This window comes from Cydia pomonella, chromosome 18 (genome assembly GCF_033807575.1).
Source record: "Cydia pomonella isolate Wapato2018A chromosome 18, ilCydPomo1, whole genome shotgun sequence".
NCBI classification, from domain to species: Eukaryota; Metazoa; Arthropoda; class Insecta; order Lepidoptera; family Tortricidae; genus Cydia; species Cydia pomonella.
Genome location: NC_084720.1, coordinates 351,034 through 374,855, shown reverse-complemented (window position 1 = coordinate 374,855; position 23,822 = coordinate 351,034). Strand labels below are relative to the sequence as shown.

At 37.4% G+C, this 23,822-nt stretch overlaps 1 protein-coding gene across 3 annotated transcripts in view; it reads left to right on the top strand.

Annotated features, from left to right (window-relative positions):
- The window catches only part of LOC133527635 (protein prickle), a 681,722-nt gene that overhangs the window by 645,887 nt on the left and 12,013 nt on the right, over positions 1 to 23,822 (top strand). For all 3 annotated transcript variants that reach the window (XM_061864727.1, XM_061864726.1, XM_061864725.1), the window contains one exon: positions 17,225 to 17,428. In XM_061864727.1, the coding sequence (XP_061720711.1) occupies positions 17,225 to 17,428 (204 nt within the window). The remainder of the gene's footprint in view (positions 1 to 17,224; positions 17,429 to 23,822) is intronic.

The window sequence follows — 23,822 nt, the reverse complement described above, 5'->3', positions numbered from 1 at the left end:
TCATCGTGAAGTCTTTAGGTAACCCAAAATAATAAGTTTGGTAATCTGACACAAATACTTACGCACTATTTTTTAAATACCACGTCGGTGGCAAACAAGCATACGGCCCGCCTGATGGTACGCAGTCACCGTAGCCTAAGGACGCCTGCAAGTACAGGGGTGTCACATGCGCGTTGTCGACCCTTTAAAAATCTGTATACTTCTCTTTAGTAGAACCCCATCCAACTGTAGCTCCTAAGTAAAATCTCATGGACACATGAAACCACATGGATTTAATTTAAATGTGGTGTAGTTATAATTTTTTAAGAATATTTCTACCACAAATCCCACGACCGGTTTGGCCTAGTGGGTAGTGACCCTGCCTACGAAGCTGATGGTCCCGGGTTCAAATCCTGGTAAGCGCATTTATTCGTGTGATGAGCATGGATATTTGTCATGGGTGTTTTCTATGTATTTAAGTATTTATAAATATTTATATATTATATATATCGTTGTCTAAGTACCCTCAACACAAGCCTTATTGAGCTTACTGTGGGACTTAGTCAATTTGTGTATTTATATTTAATTTTATATTTGTGGGTTGTGGAAACGGGCGAGAAATTAAGTTTTACAATCACTTCTCAATTCACAAATTAAATATCTTAAAGCAATAGCATTTAGTTTAGAATGTATATCAAATTTTTAAATTTAAAAATACAATTAATACTTCCCAAATAATAATTTCCAAGCCCGTATAGTGCACCTTATTAGTGGTGTAGAGCCGAATGTTACTCGGATATCGTTTTAGACAAAAAACAAAGTTGGAATATATTACAAACGAATCTCGGGCATTTGGCACGCCCACCGGTCGGCCTTAAGGCTGAGTTCATCACAACATTTGAATATCTCCTTCATATGCTAGCCCCACAGCAACAAACATAATAGCACCTCCGGACGAACAGGGCCCCGGTCCCGGATATATACATATATATATACAAGAATTGCTCGTTTAAAGGTATAAGATATTTCTGTGATCTCGAAAACGGCTCTAACGATTTCGCTGAAATTTGGTATATGGGGGTTTATGGGGGTATACAATCGATCTAGATCAGTTTTATGTTTGGGAAATCGCGTGTTTTCGAGTTTTCATGCGTTTTTCTTTCGACGCAGAATATGGTCGCTAATTTCGTGTTGCCAGCCACTGTCCGTCTGGCCCAGCGGGTTAAGACGCGGACGGCTAGAAACGAGTGTTACGGGTTCGAATCTCGCCCAGTGACTAACTTTTGTTTTTTTTTATATGTTCAAGTTTATACATATATTTTTAATTTTTATTGTTTTAGACAAGTTTATTTTAGTAAAAAAATGTAGTTAAGATTATCACCTATACACCACCATATTACAATAAATAGTTATAACCGAGCAACGCCCGTACAAACACTACAAACGGCAAACTGAATGCCTAAAGGAATTATCTATCAATCAACCATCAGGCTCAACAGAAACATTATTGATATTGGCGGCAACAATACAGTTGACAGTATAATTCAGCAATAATGCTGAAGTATTCTGGATCCAAACGGTACCTATATAAAACCGAGCCCAGACAATATGTAAACATCTCCTTAAGAGTGTGAGCATGCGTGGAATTTTAACAGCACGCCGCCTACCGCCGCGGGCGGCGATACCCTAATCATTTACTTCAATAATCCTGATTTACTCACAGCTTTTTGTTTCTTGTATGGACTTGATTGCAAAGTTTTCCTTGTTAAAATTTAACTTAGCTACTTATTCGGCTTGTTCCAGCGAAGGAATATATAGGTATATAGACGAGAATCTCAGTACCGTGACTGACTCTTATCTGATAAATATCGCTGAAAGTTATTCCTTCTCTAGTATAAGTAAACCCTATCAAGCATATGACCCGCCTGATGGTACGCCTATGGACGCCTGCAACTCCAAAAGAACATACTCGTTGACGACTCTTTAAAAACCTGTACACACCATTTTTGAAGGACCCCATACTGCAGACCCTCGGGAAAACCTCGGCAGGGAGCTCATTCTACAGCCGGAGCGTCCGCGGGAGGAAATTAACCTAACTATACGCGACCATCCAGGGTTGGAGGATGAACACCCTGCTGACGGCGAGCGGTGCGGTGATAGAAAGTGGCCCTTGGCATCATGTCAAACCATTCTTCAGAGTAAACAGTTGTGATTGGTCAATAAAAGTTTTGATTCCTTAAAACAAAAAGTTCTGTATGTCAAACATCTTGCGCGGCAAAGTAGCGTGGTAAAGGGAAGTATTGAATACTTATTTTGATGTTGTCAAGCTGCGCGCAGTACAGTTAAGTCCTTCAGGACACAATAGTTTTTCTAGTGGATTGCAAGTAACGCAATGCCAATTTTCAAAACTGCTCCATTATCTAACAAAAACAATGGAGACAAACCAATCAAACTATCAACGAAATCGAAAAAAGAGCCACAAACAAAATTCAGTTTGGAAACATTAGCGATAAGAAAACAAAATCGGGTGAAAACCAATCAATTAGTAGACGTGTAAAAAACGGGAGGCGATGCCTTTTAATTAACGACTGGGCCGGCGTTGGTTCGAGCGAGATCTGTTGAAAAAACCGGCCAAGCGCGAGTCGGACTCGCACCCCAAGAGTTCCGTACTTCACACATTTATCGACCGGTCCGGTGTTGAAAAAAACAAATGAAGATCGAACAATTTGATGTAAGATGGGTTCCTTACAAACGAGAATCATAAATTCTTACCACTTCGGGAACCAATAAAATTATTTTATTAAATACTAGCCCTTACCCGCGACTACGTCTGCGTGGAATTAGTAATTTGTGTAGCTTATTTTTATGCAATCTGCTTTTTATTACTACATACAAACTTCCACCCCCTTTCACCCCCTAAAGGGATGGTCAAAAGGCATAAACATTTTTTATTTCTTACGAAAAGTTAAATGATAAAAGTCTTATAGTCCTTTTTAAGAAAATATTAATTCCCTTTACGCATATATACTTTTTATACCATTACAGGATTATTTCGGGGATAAAAACTATTATAATATCATTCCCCACAACTCAACCTTTTCAAAAATCAGAATATCAAATTAATTAAGTTATTAATCAATAAACAAATTTGCACCACCTTTTCCACCCCCTTTGGGATGAGATAAAAACTATTTTATGTCCTTCCCCGGGACTCAATCTATCTCTATACTAAATCTCAACTAAGTCGGTTCAGAAGTTTAAGCGTGAAGAGGTAACAGATAGACAGACGGACAGATGGACACACTTCCGCATTTATAATATTAGTGTGGATTTTGATTTGTGTTTAAGTAGTCACCCTACAAATGTTGAAGTTACAACGTGAATCAGTTTTTGTTCATTATTTATGTTTGTGGTTAGTATTGCACATTGTAATGTTGACAGACATAAGAAATTATATTTTATTATTTATTTATTGAATAATCATGTTCATTATATTACACCAATGGTATGTGCAAAGTAAGAGGTACATAGAAGGATAGATTTTTCCTCAATCTCCCATTGACCACCTACGCTTTAACTTTTTGAACCCTTCGAAACGTCGAGATGTATTCACATTTACATTCACATTACATTATTCGCGATAATACAGTTTACATCGTTTTATTTCATGAGTAACTATCGAGTTTACTTACAACCCTTCTGGTGTTGCGAGTGTCCATGGACGACGGTAATCGCTTACCATCAGGTGATCCGTCTGCTTATTTTCCTCCTATATCGTAGAAAAAGCTAAACTAAGACAATTATTTTGATGGCTTTATTTTATACATTTTGCCTACGGAACCCTATTCCCGGACGGCTAGATAAAGTTGTCTAGCTCCGAATTTCGTCGTCGTAATTCACAGATCGCCGATCTATGCGTCGATAAACTTACCTGGATGCTGACATTTCGGATTTTGGTCCAGTATCCAAAGTTGCAAGATGTTGAGGAGGCGTAACCAACTGACTTCGTTTATTGAAAACGCGAAACGGGACTTAACCCTGCATACTTACGCTCTAAAATTATAATACCTCCGACGTTTCGAGGACGGCATTGTCGTGTCGTCATGGTCTCGGAGAAAGATTGGCTGAAGTTAGCAATATGCCAAAGTGAATTTACAAGTATTTTTTCTCCACGTTTATTGGCAAACCTTGTTACAGTTAGTTTCGATTTCTATGACACTTGAAATAGAATGAAATAAGTGACGTAAATGTTAAATAAAACAGTCGTCAGGACTTAAGATAGAGTAATAATCCCTTATCTGATCGGGAACTTTCTAAGTGGAAACTTGCATGAGAATTATCTCATGAAAGTTTACAGAAACCATGGGAATTTTGAGAACGTTCTGCAACTTGCACATTGCCAGCTAAAGTTGACATCAACATGTTCTAGCTGCCCAAGTTTTTCCTAAGGAACCCTGTCGGGAGCTAGATAAAGTTGTACTTGTGACCCGTTGACCGCCGTGACATGGATCGCCGATCCACGCGCCGCGCCGCTTTACCTGGACGTTGACGTTTTGGTCCAGTTACATCTTCCCTAAACTTGCAAGCCGTACTTATTGATTTCAATCTAGCAGACGTATAAACAATGATATTATAACTCCAGACTAGGTTACAGTGAAGTGCTTAAATTGTACAATTTGTACAGTTGCTCTTTAGTCGCGGCTAGTAAGCGAGAGATGTAAGTACCCGTGCTAATAGGATCTCATTACAGCACACCGCAAAAAAGAGACAAGCTTAACCTCAATAACGAAGAATGGTATGCGAAAATTAATCAATAAAAACAGATTCATTCGTTGGTAATGATATTCGTAAATATGGAAGTATTTTTGTGCTTCTTATGTATAAGTACATCTATAGTTATATTATATCATTGCGTGACAATTAAACCAAAGTAGACCGTGAAAAGATATGCAGAATTCAATGCAGAAAAGAAAGCTGGTAATGTACGTTTGATATTCATATCTAGTTTCTTATAACTATAACTGTTGTGTCTATTGTTCTTAATGGTTTCCCATAAAACAAACATATAGGCGGCGTCTGAGTTTTATATGAAATAAATCCGTAAAATACGTTATAACGTCTCAATAGTGTCCCCGCAATAGACAAAATAAAAGAGTTTACGCATCATTTACAGCCAACGATGTTTTGATTTAGAATTAGAAATTATAGTTGTTGTTATTGTGTTTCTGAGGCTTTCAAAGCGCTGTCTTTCGATCTTTAGCATCATCTCGGCATCTGACGCCGATAGGAATTGTTGTTTGCTAAGTTGAAATTGTATGACAGTGATAAACACAAAAATCGACAGCTGGTTTCATATGCTGTTGATTAAAAATGAGAATTTTTATACACTTTATTTCTTACGAAGTAGTTTTCTTTCGAGAAAAGCTTTCATAGTAAGAAATTCGTCTAAAACTGCACAGTGCATAACCATGTACTTAGTTTCAAAGATGTAATGAACGCCCAAGCGGTGCAGTAGTTGCGATATTAGCCCAACGCAATCCGAATATTCCAAATCGCCACGCCATCGTCTCGTCCCATATAAACGCCAGCCGGCGCAGACGCACCGATTTCACGCCGACCGTTCCCACACGGACCAACCCGTTCTACTCGGGGGTCCACTATCCCAAACACCACTAAACAACCTATCTACACTCACTACCATTCATACGACTTTTACCTTTATCTAAAAATAAATAAAGTCTAAAACCCCATGCATGTTTGTTAGACTTGGGCCAGTTTTACGACATTTAAAGCATTGTTTTGTTGTACTCCACAGTTTTATTGAGATGTAGTTACTTGAATGTAAGGGCAGTTTGAATCTTGGCCCACCTTAGCTTAGAACGACTTTAACAAAGAAAGAACGTGATTGATGACATTGTCACTAAGAGATCGAATTTTTACTTTGGATTGGAACTAGTCTTCAGAGTTTCAGGGTCATTTTATGGTAGGCATTTTTTGTTACCAAGTCTATACACCCTTTAAGATATTTTATTGTATAATTGGACAGCCGTCAACAGCTGAAGTAGCTAAGTGCCAGATTTTATGTATTTTATTTTATAGCGAATAGTGACACAAAACCACAGTTATGTGTAATAATGACAATGACGTTGTTGTATACAAAACTTAATACATTTTTCTCCCTTTGTACAGTTGATAGTTAAATTTAAACTAGCAAATTTTGATACTCAGACTTAAGAAGACTACTCATATAAGCAGTCCGGTTTCCAAAATTTTAAGTTGGAACACAATTCTTCTCGGAATGAATTGTGTTCCAAGCTAAATAGGTCACGCGTCTGCCCACGCGCACAAACAGTGCATACAAACACAAGCTCGACTATTGGTTGACTCCACGGGTATGGCTTGGAAGAGTTGGAAGATATGGGATTTTCGTTGATCGATCTTTTTATCGATAACTTTTAAACTGAAATCATTTGACACAAATTCTTATATATCCAAAATTCGAAATATTTAATTCCTTGATAGAAAACGTGACCGATATTATCTATATATTTTAATTATTTTTCTTTTCGTTTGGCGTTTCACGATTTACGATTATCATCTTGGCTAGGCCCCCTGGTAAATTCAACGGATTTGGCATCGAAGCTATGGGATTTTCGTTGATCAATCTTATTATCAATCACTTTTAAACTGAATCATTCGTAGGTGAATATATATTACTTACACATATGTCCATACAAACATAAACTTGGAACACTGTTAGTACTCTACGGGCATAGCTCGGCACGGAGGCTATGGGTTTCTTGATCGATCTTTTTATCAATAAGTCACTTTTCATTCCTGGATCTGCAATTCCTAAAAAAACACCAAGCAATGTTGTCGCCCCCGTAACAAAACAGACCAATCATTTAATCAACTTTTCTCATTGTAGCATTAGTACTTACATATTTGTGTTTGAACCTATGGTTGACTGCGGTGGCAGCATGGTTCCATTTTTATCACTTGTCACTATGCCCGTCACTTTCGCGCTTACATTCTTATTAGAACGTGACAGGCATGGTGACAAATGATAAAGAGCCGACCATCTTAGCCCTACTGGTAGAGGATGACATTTGACATAAAGTCTGCTCTTTGTACATTGTTATATGTTGTGTATTAAAACTTAAATAAATAAACGTGGATTTTATAATTAAATGTAAAAATAATTGAGGCAAAAATAACAAAATACACGAAAAGTTGTTGCTATTAACTTCATAATTTACGGTCGTTAATAATGACGCTTATACACATTAAAATGAACATATTTTTGTAAAAGTTGTACTCCCCTTGTACTCCTGATAATTTCAAGATCTTCCTAAGATACGTCATAATCTTCCTATTTCCCAAATTTTGACCGCCAGCTTCATCTTCCAACCAAAAGGAACTACACCTTATCAAGCTTTGCCAATTTGATTTTGAGCTTTGTCAAATTTCAAGTTCTTCTACTCCTGTCGAGATATTATTTCATCAAAACAGCAAATCCCTTGTCTACATTATCTACATCCAATATTCGATTCCGTGAACTTGGTTTCGCAGCAAAGCACCGGAAAGTACGTGCTTGCCGATCGAGCTATCGATCTTACACAACTATGTCATTCCACCCACCAAATTCCATAGTAACACGATTCAGACTTGAAATACATTACTCGTTCTTTATTAAACTCCCTGGAAGTTAGCTAAGTGACTCAGCAATGGATGTATCTCTATTTTGGTTGTATTTAGTTCTGCCGCCAAAGCGTTAAATGACTGCCCAGGGGGCAGACGACAGGTAGAACCATCTTTTAACAGCCAGTATTTTAATTTTCGACTCTAAAGTCAAAGACACAAATGCTGTAGTTGATGCATTTGTAAATGATTAGAGGTTTGTACACGTTTCCAGCTACATTTATGAAATTGTACTTTAAGATAAAAGTGTTAAAGGTGATATTGGTTGTATTGTATGTAGCTTATGAAGGTTTTTTGAAGAAAAAAGAGTCCGTTCGGGACAAGTGCGTGAGGTACGCTTTATTGAAGGTGGGAATGATCGAAGTTTGCTCTGTGAATGGCCGGGATATTGTAGATAAATATTTAAGGAATTTGAGCACGTCCCGGACATTTATTTGTAAGTTGATCGAGTTATGGAAGTTTTTTGAAGCCAAAATGTTTCGGAAAGCCTTTTATTTAAGAGCCGCAGTTTATAGTTGTAAAAATCTCTATGTATTGAGAACAAAATTTCAAGAACACGGGAGGAATAGATATTCAGTCAAGTGCTTTATGTTTCTGTATGTTGTAGTCTTTAGTCCATCGATCGTCAGTGCGGATAGACGGATTTTAAATATATTAAAACGGGTCACTCACGTATTTCCAGTCAAAATATTATTATGTTCGACATGTTTCACTCCGTACCGAGAAGCATCATCGGGAGCACGTGTTGGTGTTTGGATACAGACCGATTTAATATATTTAATAAACGGTTTTTATGATTTCCTGATCGTAGATGGTTACTGGCATTGTTTTACGTTTTCGTATCTTCTCTTCCTCGTGTTGTCCCGGCGTTTCCGTATATAATACAAAATCTCATAGTCAATAGGTGTAAGTTATCCGAACTTGCGAGGATTGTCGGAACTTGGAGGAACTTGAAGAGGACTATAAAATATGTTGATGGCCATGTACCTGCTCTAGCTAATATGAACTTGGCATATAGGCTTCTCCTTTTATTTTAATGAATCATCAAAAAATTTAAAAGGGCCGGTATTGCCTCGCGACACCTCTGAATTGGCTAACTGACAGTTTTTTGTAAATAGTGTCAATCGATCTTGATTTTCCTGGGGATCAAATGTCTATATAGGACTCATGGCATTTAAGCAACACAAAGGTCAGAAATGAGAGTTAAAGTCTAACGCTCGCACTGGACGATTGAAACGCTTCTAACAAAATGATAATGTGATGTGACGTCACATTATATAAGTCTGTCCTAAATGTATGGAAGATCAAGGAAATTGCCATTTTGAGACAAATAATTTTTGTTTTTGCGACTTTGGAGCCTTGTGTTTTTTTATAAACTCAATATAATTTTTTAACTTCAACTTTTTTATAATGGACGGCTCATATTTTGTCCATTTAACTAAATTTTGTTATAATATTCGACATGTGTCAAGTACCCAATTGCAAGCCCTTTCTTTAGGCTAAATTTCCACTCACTATCAAGGGTGGCATAAACTTATTAACCTCAAAAAAACTACGAGTAAATATAATAAAACACACCAGTAAAAGGACACGCAACGCCGATAAACATCGAAGCTACCAACCCAGGAATCAAAGTCATTAACCTAATCGGCCTAGTCAACCAGCCCAGTTAGGAGTTAGTCAGCCGGTGGTCCCATCCGTCATCACGCACCCTCTAATCTCTATGCCGAAATATTTGTCCAAAACGAAATCACTGTCAATTTATAATATCACCAACTTACTTTTTTGCCACCCAGAAAATATAGCAACACCTTTGTGAAGCTTATAATAAGTGTCATGTTGCTTTGTGCGGTTATTAAGTGACGTCTTAAATTGAGAGTGGACTGCGCGTTACAGTCGGCTCTCTTTGCAAAATAATGGTCAGGGCGGGTCGTTGACGATCTGTTTGATTAGGCTGTACCGACTAGTGTTTTTTGACAAATTAGCAGCTTCGTTGGTTTTCGTGATTGAGATTTGATTGTTTTTTAAATTTGGCCAAGGTGTGGTCTGAATCCATCGGGGATGATGATAGATCTATCATTACTATTAGTCTTTGTGTGGTTAACGATCGATCGTCAGTAAAGTGTCTATAACCTTTATTTTGTTCAATAAATTACCTTTATGTGTTGAATAATTTCTTCTTCTATCTTCCATTGTTTGGATTAAGTATGAACACTTTATTGTCCACAAGGTTTTTAATATGTCAGATATAGTAATTTGAACTTATATTACTTGCATGTACATATGAACTTTTCCAGTTAATGACTGCGGGCATAAAGCAGTTTCAGTAATAATATGTTTATACTAAAACTGCTGCCTTTACCAAAATTTAATTGACAAACAACTGCTTCATGACCCTTTTGAAGGTTTGATCTTTTGTGTTTAGATATCTAGAAAACTACGGAATTCAAACACCGTTTGAGTCCATTCAGAATAAGGAACCGTTGAAAATACTTGACTAACTTTTTCTGCCAATTATGCGATTCAAAAAGTTCCGCCACACCAGGTCCTTGATGTCTGACCTTGCCAGAATCAGATGACTCACACCAAAAAAAAGGCTTTTGCATTCCCAGAGACTACGACAACGACCATTGACGTCACATCCTCTTCCGTTCCTCAACTATTCTTAACACGTCATGTGCTCGTCTGCCTGCTGGGCTCTAGTGTAACTTGGTCTTTGTTTTTGTTATACTTTTCCATAATCGGAGGTCAAAGGTATACTATGTAAGGTAAAATGGTGTTGTGAGTAGTTAGCCAGCTGGGCACGTAGCAGTGAAAGTGTGTGTCTTATGACTAACGTTACATTAAAGTTACTGTTTTACTGTTAATGCACTTCCTTTGGTCGGTGTCAAACCTCGGGTAACTCGGAGCAAAATAATTTGGCAATATCAAACCTAATCGTCATATCTCTTCCTCGTAATAGGAATAAATGTTCTCTGACCTGTCTCCATTGTCTTCTTCAATATGCCACCGTAATCTTCATTAGATTCTTTAGTTCATCATGGAAGATATTCATATTTAAGTATATTCATTTATTCGGTGATACCAGGACTAATTGAAACTTTAGTCATACAGCTTTTGATAACTAGACGGTTGGAACAAGTCCTATGCCGTCATGAAAGTTAGACTTCAAAATCCATTTATTTTATGATGTCCATGGGAAAGAAGCATAACCTTATAGAAGCATATAAATCATGCTAAAAATATTTTTGGCCGATTTTTAGAAATCAAATTCTTTGGACCTAATACCTACTTAAGGTAAAGTGAAAAATGTACTATCTTGGGCCAATTTTTTAATTTCGAGCGCGAGATTTAGTCACTAGAAAATCTGTGGAAAACGGCGATATTCTATTTTTTGAAATACGAGCGAAAGACATTGGGAATCTAGTGGTAGAGGGGTGGAGAATACAGTGGAGATAGAATTACAGGGAAAACACAAAACCGAGCGATCGAAATTCAAAAATCGTAACCCTGAACTAAGCCAGCACTGCGTTAGTGTGCCAATGTTCGATGTTCCAATATTGAAACAGAAATATAAGAATCCACGCACACCTAAAACCTGAGGGCCTACCGCAAACATCGAAAACCAAAATTTTGTTATATGCCTTTATATCTCTCGCTCTTGCATATTCGAGATTGTCAATATCCCGGCTAGCAACCGGAAAACATAACGTATGAAATCAAACATGTCTGTACTTGTTACTGATTAAATTATATATTATAGTTACAAGTGCTCGATAAGATGACTAATACATAATTTGGTTATATGACGTGGATTAAAACCCGATTGGAGTTACATAGTTTATCTGCGTCATATGAAAAACCATTTAATATTTTGCAATTTTAAAATAACATCTACTTTTCTTTCTCGACCATATAATTTTAATAATGAAAAGGATAAGGCCATAAAAGTATGAAGTCATGGGAACAGGAGTTTGTATTACTAGTTAAGATGTAGAGAAAGAATATAAGTTGAATAAGGCCTTTTCTTCGACGCACAATGAGGCGCATAGTTTAACGCCTCTGGTGCAAGTCATAAACTGATAATTGATCGCGTCTGTGCATAAGAAACTTCATAAAGTAACATGTTCAAGAAAAAGTCTCATTTCAGGATGGTACATGTAATCCAGTGTTGATTTTGACCATCAGATAAAACTCAGAAATAGGGCAATTCGAAAGAAGATCCTGGGACCTATCAAGAGAGATGACGGCACCTGGAGGATCCGTAAGAATGCCGAAATCGAGGAGTTAGTGGCCGAACCCAATATCATCGGCGAAACGAAATGCCACAGACTTCGCTGGTTCGGCCATTTACTGAGGATGGGTGAGGATCGAGGTGTTAAGAGAGCTTATTTGGGACGACCGACTGGTCGCCGTCCAGTGGGTCGGCCCAGATACCGCTGGAGCGACAGTGTACAGGCGGATCTGTGCCAACTCAAAGCCGATAACTGGCAGGAAGTGGCACAGGATCGGGACAGGCGGCGTTCTATCGATTTGGAGGCCAAGACCCTCTTTGGATCACTGCGCCACAATAGTTAGTTAGGGCAATTCGAACGTACAGCGCGCTGCACAAATGACTGACACAGCCAACAAACAAACTGGGTTTCTATGCAGGGGGATCTCAGCTTCAGCAGCTATGCGGGGTCAGCTTACTCTTCTGAAACTGATATCATAATGATAATTGAATCATGTTATTTAACTATCGTGCATTTTGCCCGTGTACGTTCAAATTAGCCTGTAGATATGTCAAATAAAGGTAGGTTTAATCAATGCGGGACTGACATTTGTGTCTGCAACTGAAGTGGGGACTCATAAATATTCTCGGAAATCTGTCGAGGTAGGTAAGGTGCTTTTGGCATGCTCCTGGCCCGTATCTTAGAACCTTTGTCGCAAGTTTCTTAATGGTATCCCTCCACACAATCTGCTTCTCCAAAGTGCTGCTATCGATTTAGAGCTTTTTTCACCATTTTAAAAGTACTTACATAGTTAGTAGGCAACAGCTCATGGCTTGCGCGGGCGCATGAGTCACCGCCAGACGGGCGGCTATGTGGAAGTAGCTATATCCGCGCTACAGGCTGCGTTGTCCTCGCCCAGCACTGTGCGATGACGATGTCAGATCTGATTGTTATGAGATATAAATAAATAAATAAATAAATATTATAGGACATTATTACACAAATTGACTAAGTCCCACAGTAAGATCAATAGGGCTTGTGTTGAGGGTACTTAGACAACGATATATATAATATATAAATATTTATAAATACTTAAATACATAGAAAACACCCATGACTCAGGAACATATCCATGGAACAAATATCCATGCTCATCACACGAATAAATGCCCGTACCAGGATTTGAACCCAGGACCATCGGCTTCATAGGCAGGGTCACTCCACGAGGCCAGACCGGTCGTCAGAGATATCAAAATCTAAATAAACAATTTAGCTACCAGCATCAAACCCCTTAATTTTGAAAATAGTATGAATACAAATATGTACTGCATGTTTGTTGCTCACATGAATAAAGTAAAGAACAGTTAAATATAGGTAATACTTAAATATAATAATAGTGTCAGAAGGAAACTAACACGTGGCCTTAGGACTAAAATCTACATACACTGATAGAATAACAAAATATGTCTGTCCTGTAAGTACGTACCCGAAAGCTAAGGATAACTTGAGAAGAAGGAGTTAAGATCTGGATTGTTAATTACATCTTTTTTAAACTACGTCGGTGGCAAACAAGCATACGGCCCGCCTGATGAGAAGCAGTCTCCGTAACCTATGTACGCCTGTGACTCCGGCTATAATGCGCGTTGGCGACCCTAACACTCCGCACCCTCGTTGAGCTCTGGCAACCTTACTCACCGGCAGGAGCATAAAGCAGCGGTTTTCTTTAAGATGGAGTACTTCCCCAGTTGGGCTCAGGATCTGGAATGACATCCGCTCTGCGAGATGACATTCACAATGCCCATACCTCTCTTTTGGACGTAGTTAAGGACAACACATATCACCCGAAACTCGTTTCGGGAGATATGTTCCTAGGCATTTTTATTGTAGGTAAATATCACCAATTTTCTAAAATTTTTGCATTTAGAAATGTAAATACATGTGAACTTTAATTTAAATCTCCATATCACTCTAAATTAGACGTTACATTAACTATTTAATTTCGGCAAATACCAAAATAACCAATTCGTGCATGCATCTATGGGCCCATTTTTTTTGCGATTCGCGTTTCTGAGGTACTCGGGAACCGACACCCAGGCACGTAGTTACCTTCCGCGAAGGTTTCACCACTACTATCCTTTACATACGACTTTAGACTTTAAAATAAGAATGATAGAGTTGTATATTGTGTTTCTGCGGTCTGGTTTTGAACTTTATCAGGCCCACCTGCACTGATATGTGTATTCACAATACAATGCTATGATTTCGTGTGCCTTTTATGTACGAAATTAAATAAAGATCACCAACTTAAGAATCAAGGACGAGTGCCAAATACGGTTTGGAATGGTTCCAACACGGATGTATGTTGGAGGTCATAAATATGTATACATTGAGTAGAGCAGTATGACGATATTTTTTCAGTGATGTAACCAATCGTTGCCAATAAATCACGAGATCTATCTATCCTTACAGGAGACAACAGTGTCCCCAGATTTTTATTTGCAATTCGTTACCATTTTTCATAGACTTTGTATGATATGGAACGGAATAATCGAAAAATTTGTGGAAATTTTTGGGCACTTTTTCTCCTCTTAAGATTGAAAGAGCTCGTGATCCTGAATATTTACAAATTTAAAAAAGCATGAAAATTTACAAATTTAATAAAGTGTACAACTTTAACCTTTTAACTGCTTAGAATTATTCATCGAGCGTGCGCATGTCACCGCCGGTACGAAGGCACACAAATTTTTGTCTTATTTATGAAACTGCGGCGAAATGAGCTGGATATTGTATGTCTTATATATCAGACTACAGCGGTTAAAAGGTTTTTAATCTATCATTAACATTTTTCCATCTTACCACCAACTATGCGTGATTCAACGCTGAATAGATGCTAATCCAAACATCGCTGGAATCCCAAACACATCGAGGTCATCGTCACCGTCAGCTGATCGTTACATCATTATGTCACAGGGTCAACAAGATTATGTCAGTCGGAAGAGGCATTTGAACTACGAATTGATCTCAATTTGAAATCCATCGCAAATCAATTGCTTGTAAATCTAAATACGTACCTAAACAAAACAGATAGAAGTATATTTAATTACTTTGATATTAACAGACAACGCACAGCATAAATAGTTGAAGTTAGGATCTTGAAATGAGGAACGTAGCTCCACTAAGAAAATATCTTGAAATAAAGAGGTACCCCTACTTCTTTGTTGTTTCACTCTTGACAGAGTGCTCAAGAGTCTCAGTTTAGCGATTTGTGACGACCTTCTCCACAAACCGCCATTCTCTTCTGTTGGCTGGTCTCCTGGCACACTCGTGTGCTAACCCATCCTCTGCGGCGTTGACATACACCTAAGGGGGTAAACATAAAGTTGAACCGCGAATAGAGCCGCTATGATAGGTACATAATAAGTATCATCGAGGAGCACTGCGAGTGATATCAAAAGGTAAATTTGTCAAACCGAATGCCGGACCTTGAATCACCTCCAAGATATGCTATTGAACCTCAAAGACCAACTAAATAAAGAAATAATAATAAATATTATAGGACATTATTACACAAATTGACTAAGTCCCACAGTAAGCTCTATAAGGCTTGTGTTGAGGGTACTTAGGCAACGATATATATAATATATAAATATTTATAAATACTTAAATACATAGAAAACACCCATGACTCAGGAACAAATATTCATGCTCATCACACGAATAAATGCCCTTACCAGGATTTGAACCCGGGACCATCGGCTTCGTAGGCAGGGTCACTACCCACTAGGCCAAACTGGTCGTCAAAACTTTCTATCAAAATCACGAAAATATAAAATTAGATCTTTAAGAGACATTTAAAATTTCACAGACAAAATACATCATTCTCATTGACGTGAGAACTTGATACAAATGGGCACAACTACGCACAATTCGGCATGAGATAAATATCGATGAACCATATTACCATCAAATATTAGTGTAAGTATCAGTATCAGTATGTGCCTCGTGGCACCGTATCAATGGCACTTGCTGTCGGAATGACAATTAGTATTGACACTTCGATGTTTGCGATTTTGTCTGGAACTGTCCACAGCTCGACAAAAACGCACTTTCGATTTCAAAACGTTGCAAGTTTGTGCAATGAATAGATAATAGATTCATTTTAGTTTTTTTGTTTATTTACTTTGGAGTTGCCACATTTGTAGTAAAATTAATTTTCTATCATTATTATTTCATAGCACTTTACAAACATAGTATAGAGTTATGCTGGTTATATAAAATGAATCCAGCAGGGTTCATTAGCCATTATTAGTTCTTCCTCAATCGCTCAAGAGTTAACTGGAAGAGATCCTTGAGAGAGATAGGTCCGCCTTTGTACAAATGATGTGTGTTCTTTCCTGTTTTATGTTTCTTTTTGTACATTAAAGTGTTTTACTACTACTACTATTAGCATTGTTACCTCACTGGACCTTGGTAAATTTAGTATAGGTATCCCATCTATTTAAGGTTTTCATAATCTATGTTCGTTATCGCCAAATTAAATTGAATCTTAATCGTAATTTCATTTTAATTCAAACAATTGTTAAGTGACCACGCATAACTTGGACTGGCATCTTCAGCATTTCTAGCTAATGCCAACCCCTAGGCCACCATGCAGGTCACAAAGACACCCATCCCAATTTCTTGAGTATAAATATTAAACCTAGGCTAGGCATCTTCAACCAAACTTTCAGTCATATAAGATGGCTTTAGTCATCAGTTCACACGCTGATTAAACCTTATGCCAATTTAGTCAAATAAAAGTGCAACAGCCGACCATCAAAACAAATGACGTTGTTTACGGCGCGGCTTGTACCGCATTATGCAAAAAAGGCAATCTTAATCGAGATCAAAAACAGAGCTCATATATATCTGAGGTACATTCTACCTGCATATGACATCTAAGTTAGGTGCTGCTAAGTATCTGGGGAAAAAAAATTCGATATTTTTATAGCTGATCTCCATAACCAAAAGATACTTCCCTGCCAGAGTTAAAAAAAGCTATGTTTTATCCACATGCAACGAATTTAGGTAAACCTTGGATGTAAATAACTGTTACTGTGGGACTAAGTCAATTTGTGTAATAATGTCCTATACTATTTATTTATTTATTTTATGTAGCTCAATAGCTGTGATGGAAAAGTAGTCTCACTGTCGCAGTCTCAACATTGTATGTCAAATACAATAAAATTAGTAACGTGGGTCATAGCAACGGGGCTTAGGTAACAAATTTTTGTACACCACACGTATCACATTTTTTTCTCGACTAACCTTTACCATATCTTTGTTCACAGTGCGAGGAGGGCATGTCCGCCGGCGACATGTGCGTGTCTGCCGCCCGCGCCGGCCCCGCCGCCCGCTGGCACCCCGCCTGCTTCGTCTGCTCCTCCTGCCAGGAGTTGCTCGTCGATCTGGTGTACTTCTGGAAGGACGGGCGGCTGTACTGCGGCCGCCATCACGCTGAGACGCTGAAGCCCCGCTGCTCGGCGTGTGACGAGGTAAGACCGCCTACGTTGCATGCTCCTTCTGACATGAGTTACTCGTCGACCTGGTGTACTTCTGGAAGGACGGGCGGCTGTTCGGCGGCCGCCATCACGCCGAGACGCCCAAACCCCGCTGCTTCACGTGTGACGAGGTAAGAATGCTTCATGCCGGTCAGGGGCTGTTCAGCCCGGTGTAGTTTTAGAAGGACGGGAGGTTGCATGAAAAAAAAACATACATGTAACACAGGTTTGTACACATCAAGAGATTCGATCGAGCTTTGTCATTCAATTCATCATCATATTGCACAATACTACTCGTACTTATGCCTTATGGCAGTTATGGCATTATATTAAATAAGGTGTTGCGTTACATTTTTATTTATTATTTAGCAGTATATATTTATTAAAATACAAAGACCACCATTAAGTACATAGTGAGCCCATTATACCCCTCACTCAACCCTCTACTTCCTGAAGAGTCTCTCTCAACCCTCCCGATGCTATCGCCGGATATTGGAGGATCGTTATCGTGCGCGTGCGCCGAGGGCCCGGGCGGCTTTACAACTTTATCAATCTGTTTTTGATTTGATATAATGTAACTTCGAAGTCCCACTTCGAAGGCTTTAAACTATTTGGGGGCCTCATTTTATCCAAACCCATTTGTTACCATGTAACAAACTTGACATAAAAACTTTCATATTTGTAATTAGTAGGATTTAATGTAGTAAATATTACTAGTAGCTTATATCAATATATACAATTTATCATTTTTCTTGCTATAAATGCTAAAATTATAAAAACTTTACGCTGGTGTATCAAAGCTAAAGGAGAATATTATTTTAAAAATACCTTTTGCTTTACTTTAATTATTTTAGTTAAAAAATTAATGGCATTTCGTAAAAGATGTAGAAAAATAATCCTAAAAAATATTTTTTTGCATATTTTTAAGCCACCCTGTGAAGTACAACCTAGATGCACTGCGAGTAATCATAATTATTCAATATCAAATCAAGAACAGATATTTGAAGTTAGAATACCGCTCACGTTTGCGGTAATTTCATGCTGAACTTCATTTCACGTTTTGCGGTGCAATTGAATTGAATTGACCAATGTAACAGGAATACTTCCATAAGTCATTTATTATTCGGTTTTTTATTAATTTCTCAAATTCACAAATCGGGCAACGGCAACAGAGAGTAAATATATTTGTAACTAGCTTCTGTCCGCGTTTTCGTCTGCGAAGAATGATAATGATGATTGATAAAACTGTTCTTTGTCCCCGGGTCTGCATCTATCCCTATACCAATTTTTTTCTAAACCGGTTCAGAGATTTAATCCTGAAGAGGTAACAGACAGACAGACAGAGTTACATTCGCATCTATAATATTAGTGTTTTGAATACCAAGGGGCTTGGAACTCAAATGAAGCATCATAGGCATTGCCAACCCTTGAAAGCCATCTATTATTGTTCACTTTATTCATTTAGTAGCGGACAAATGCCATATTCTCACTGAGATCATGTTTCATAGTACATCCTTATGAGCTTTGATGACCTCTAACTAAATAAAGTTTTGCAGCAGTAAAAACTTATCAAAAGGTATCAAAAGTTTTACCATATAAACTAAAACTCCATTGCGTATTCAAATTATACACTGTCACGTTCTGGAATTCGCATGTCTTGACATTATTTACCGCCCCTGTAATACCTCGTCACGCTCTTTTAACCCCCAAGCACCTTTACCCCAAATTTGCCAACATTAAGTACTCAGGGATGCCAAAATTGACCGTTTACCAGTTGGCCAATAAATCAGTCTTATCGAGCCGTCTGCTCAACTAACAATACACTCAACTGGCCATTTGTGAACCTTATGCTGTTGCAATAAGATATACAAATGGTCAAATCATTATTTCAACGATAGTATTAAAGCGATACTTTTTACTGATCATAGATGTGTCTTATTGTCTTAGCAATAAAGTTGAAGAATTATCAGTTAACAATGTGGACGGCGTAAGGGCAACGAAGAGGAACGGTATTCCTGAAATGACGCCTAACTGTAGGAACATGCAAATTTAAAGACCTTATGGTCAAAAAGGATTAAGAAAGTATTTACCCTCCTACAAATTTAGTAACATTAATAAAAAAAGTTATGAATATAATTTGGTGCGTTTCTCCAACCTAATGGCATGCGTTGCAACTGATAATGACCGGCAAGCGTTTTACATGTTAAACTTATTACCCGTCGGCAGCAAAGCAAAGACGAGTTATGTAATGATTTAAGCAGCCTATGTGCCAAAATAGGGCGTTGAAGCTTTTGTATTTTTTACTGTCTATCTGCGATCAAAGAACTATACGTTTACGTAATTTTTAGGTGACTTGAAAAGTCGTAATTGTACCTCCAAAAAGCCGCGTTCGGCTCGCAAGCTGTTTGCCGACTTCTGGCCAAGTGGTTATTATTCAAAATTCTAATTTGTTTTACTTACGGGAACCAAAACAAATTAGAATTTTGAATAAGTATAATCTGCTACAGCCAAATATTTCAGAACCTCCATATTCAACCGCAGTGGACGGAACACATCAATCATCCAAATCCTGCAATCGTTTCGCGTGGAGTATGAAGGGCTAATTTATTCCAACAAAAAGGTCGTAAACGCCACGATATCTCGTATATCTTACGATCTTTAGAAATGAGAGGGTTTTCTGGGTCGAGGGTCGGAGCTCGGTTCCATTAGCTAGGAAAAGTGCTCTAAGTGCTTGAGAAAATACTTAGAAGAAACACAAATATCAGTCTCTGATGGATAGAATCTGATACTCTGATACCGAATCTAGGAGAAAACTCTGAACAAAATCGATGAAATAAACAGATCAAGATAGATACGTACTATGCAAAGTCTAGGGCGTAATTGCTTATAATTGGCTGTATTACTTTACCTTATTTACCTTTCTATCATAAGACGATATGTATTTTGTAGCCTGAGTAATGTTTTTGATTCAAAATGTACCTGTATGAAACGGTGAATGTCCCGTAATTATATCTAGTTTTATTTATAGTAATACCTATTGAGTTTTCTTCATTCTCTTAATATCTTATTTAAGTACGAGTAGATATGATAAACTTCAGCTCATTTGGGTTATGATTCTCCACCAAATCTCGATAGACTTCTACGCGAACAACGTCGCAGGAGGTGGCTAGTCAATAGATATAGCATCACGATAGATCAAGATAAAATTAGAGATCGCGATAAAAAGGTCATTCAACTCTAATCAATTGGCGTTGAAGATACCATCGATAATTATCCGACGTGAACGTGATCTACATACACACTAAAGATCAATGAAATTGGTGACTTTGGTAGGAAATTTTAATACAAAGTGACCCGTTTTTATTGATCGATAGTGCAGATGTAATAATATGTGCAAGCAGCACGTTCGCGAAAACATAGGCTTTGGCGGCAGGTGTGAATATTGCAACAATAAGGATTGTTAATAAGTTGCGGTTTGTTATTTAATAACGGCAAGCTGGAGTTCAGCAGATGGAAAGTACTATATAAGACTATGACTTAGTACGTACTACGTCTAGATCTTAAAAAATCCATTAACTGACCTGCAGGCGTATTATCTATGGTTTTTAGGGTTCCGTAGCCAAATGGCAAAAAACGGAACCCTTATAGATTCGTCATGTCCGTCTGTCTGTCCGATTCTGTCACAGCCACTTTTTTCCGAAACTATAAGAGCTGTACTGTTCAAACTTTGTAAGTGGATGTATTCTATGAACCGCATTAAGATTTTCACACAAAAATAGAAAAAAAACAATAAATTTTGGGGGTTCCCCATACTTAGAACTGAAACTCAAAAAATCTTTTTTCATCAAACCCATACGTGTGGGGTATCTATGGATAGGTCTTCAAAAATGATATTGAGGTTTCTAATATCATTTTTTTCTAAAATGAATAGTTTGCGCGAGAGACACTTCCAAAGTGGTAAAATGTGTGTCCCCCCCCCCCCCCCCCGTAACTTCTAAAATAACAGAATGAAAATACAAAAAAAAATATATGATATACATTGCCATGTAAACTTCCACCGAAAATTGGTTTGAACGAGATCTAGTAAGTAGTTTTTTTTTAATACGTCATGAAATTAAAAAATTTTTTTTTTTTCAACATACCCATACATGTGGGGTATCTATGGATAGGTCTTCAAAAATGATATTAAGGTTTCTAATATCATTTTTTTCTAAACTGAATAGTTTGCGCGAGAGAACCTCCCAAAGTAAAAAAAAGTGTGTCCCCCCCCCTGTAACTTCTAAAATAACAGAATGAAAAATCTAAAAAAAATATATGATATACATTGCCATGTAAACTTCCACCGAAAATTGGTTTGAACGAGATCTAGTAAGTAGTTTTTTTTTAATACGTCATGAAATTAAAAAAATTTTTTTTTTTTCAACATACCCATACATGTGGGGTATCTATGGATAGGTCTTCAAAAATGATATTAAGGTTTCTAATATCATTTTTTTCTAAACTGAATAGTTTGCGCGAGAGAACCTCCCAAAGTAAAAAAAAGTGTGTCCCCCCCCTGTAACTTCTAAAATAACAGAATGAAAAATCTAAAAAAAATATATGATATACATTACGATGCAAACTTCTAACGAAAATTGTTTTGAACGAGATCTAGTGAGTAGTTTTTTTTTAATACGTCATAAAATTAAAAAAAAAATTATTTTCGTCAAACCCATACGTGTGGGGTATCTATGGATAGGTCTTCAAAAATGATATTTAGGTTTCTAATATAATTTTTTTCTAAAGTGAATAGTTTGCGCGAGAGACACTACCAAAGTGGTAAAATGTGTGTCCAAAGTGGTAAAATGTTGAACGAGATCTAGTAGTTTAAGTAGTTTTTTTTAATACGTCATAAAGGAACCCTTCATGGGCGAGTCCGACTCGCACTTGGCCGCTTTTTTTATCCATGTAATATAAGTGTCACTTATACACCCAATTTTTCAGACAGGTCCGATTTTTGAATTTCGATCGCTCGATTTCGTGCTCTCTTTTTGATAATATCTTCACCACTATTTAGGCATATAAATTCTACTAATATAATTGAAAACGAGTCAATACCACTAGATTCCCAATTTCTATCGCTCGTGTTTCAAAAATAGCATTTCACCGTTTTCCACAGATTTTCCTAGTGACGAGATCGAACGCTCGGAATTGAAAAATCGTTTCCTTGTAGGTAAATTTTTTTATATACTCGTATTTTGTGCTATAAAGTTTAAACAACTATGTAAATATATATTTTCGTTGTTTACTAATAATACTCAATTTCAATTCGATTTCAATTTATTCAATATAACAATATACATTGTGTCTGAATTTTGACTATCAATAACTTACAACTAACAACTTACATATTTACATTAATATAATAGAGAAAAATATTACATAATTATCCATGTTTGCTATTTCCATAATATGTGCAAGCAGCACGTTCGCGAAAACATTAATTAATTACATAATTCAAATTTTCAACATACATATTATTAATTGTTACAATACAAGTACAATACTGGTTAGACTAAGTAAAAATATCACAAATTTTCATTTTTTTTTAACTTAACCGTAACCAAAGCATTACTATAATCAAAAACTAAATATTACCCAAATACACAAAAATCACACACTCCACGTAATAAATTCTAAGCTACCCAAATACGCATTTTTAATAGGTAATTACGTTAAAGAATTCGCCGTTAACAATCATAAGCTCAATTATGAGGGAGCCAGGGAAATGGGCGCTTAATTGGTAAAAATACGAGCGTACGTCCAAGTAATAGGGGGAATGACCCCGTTGGCCGATAACGGCCACGACATTTCCACTATGACCTTATGGTTAGGGGTCATCCATTAATTACATCACACGTTTAGGGGGTGGGAGGGGGACAATAAAATGTGACATGTTGTGACAAGAGGGAGGGGGGGGGGAGTCAAAAACTTTGTGACGTCACTTTAACTTCATAGGTAACCGATGTTTTTTTATTCGCTGAACAGTTAAACAGCGAGTTTTTGGAACGGTAATCATTTTTATTCGATTATTTTTCTTTCCCAATCGGTTTTCTGTTATAAAATTACTAATATTTCTGTTGTCAAAAATATTTTAATAATATATTAATAATACCTAACTCGATTTGCCTATTTCGTTGAAAACAAAATTGCCAAAAATGTGACGTCACGCCAAATGGGGAGGTGTTTGCCAAATGTGACCAAGTGTGACAAGGGGGGCGGGGAGGGGTCAAAAAACCTCGAAATTCGTGTGACGTAATTAATGCATGACCCCTTATAGGTGGAGGCATGTTAAGAAAATGCTGGTTAGCGAAATGATTTGAAGAAGGGGATCAGGTAAAAATCCGCG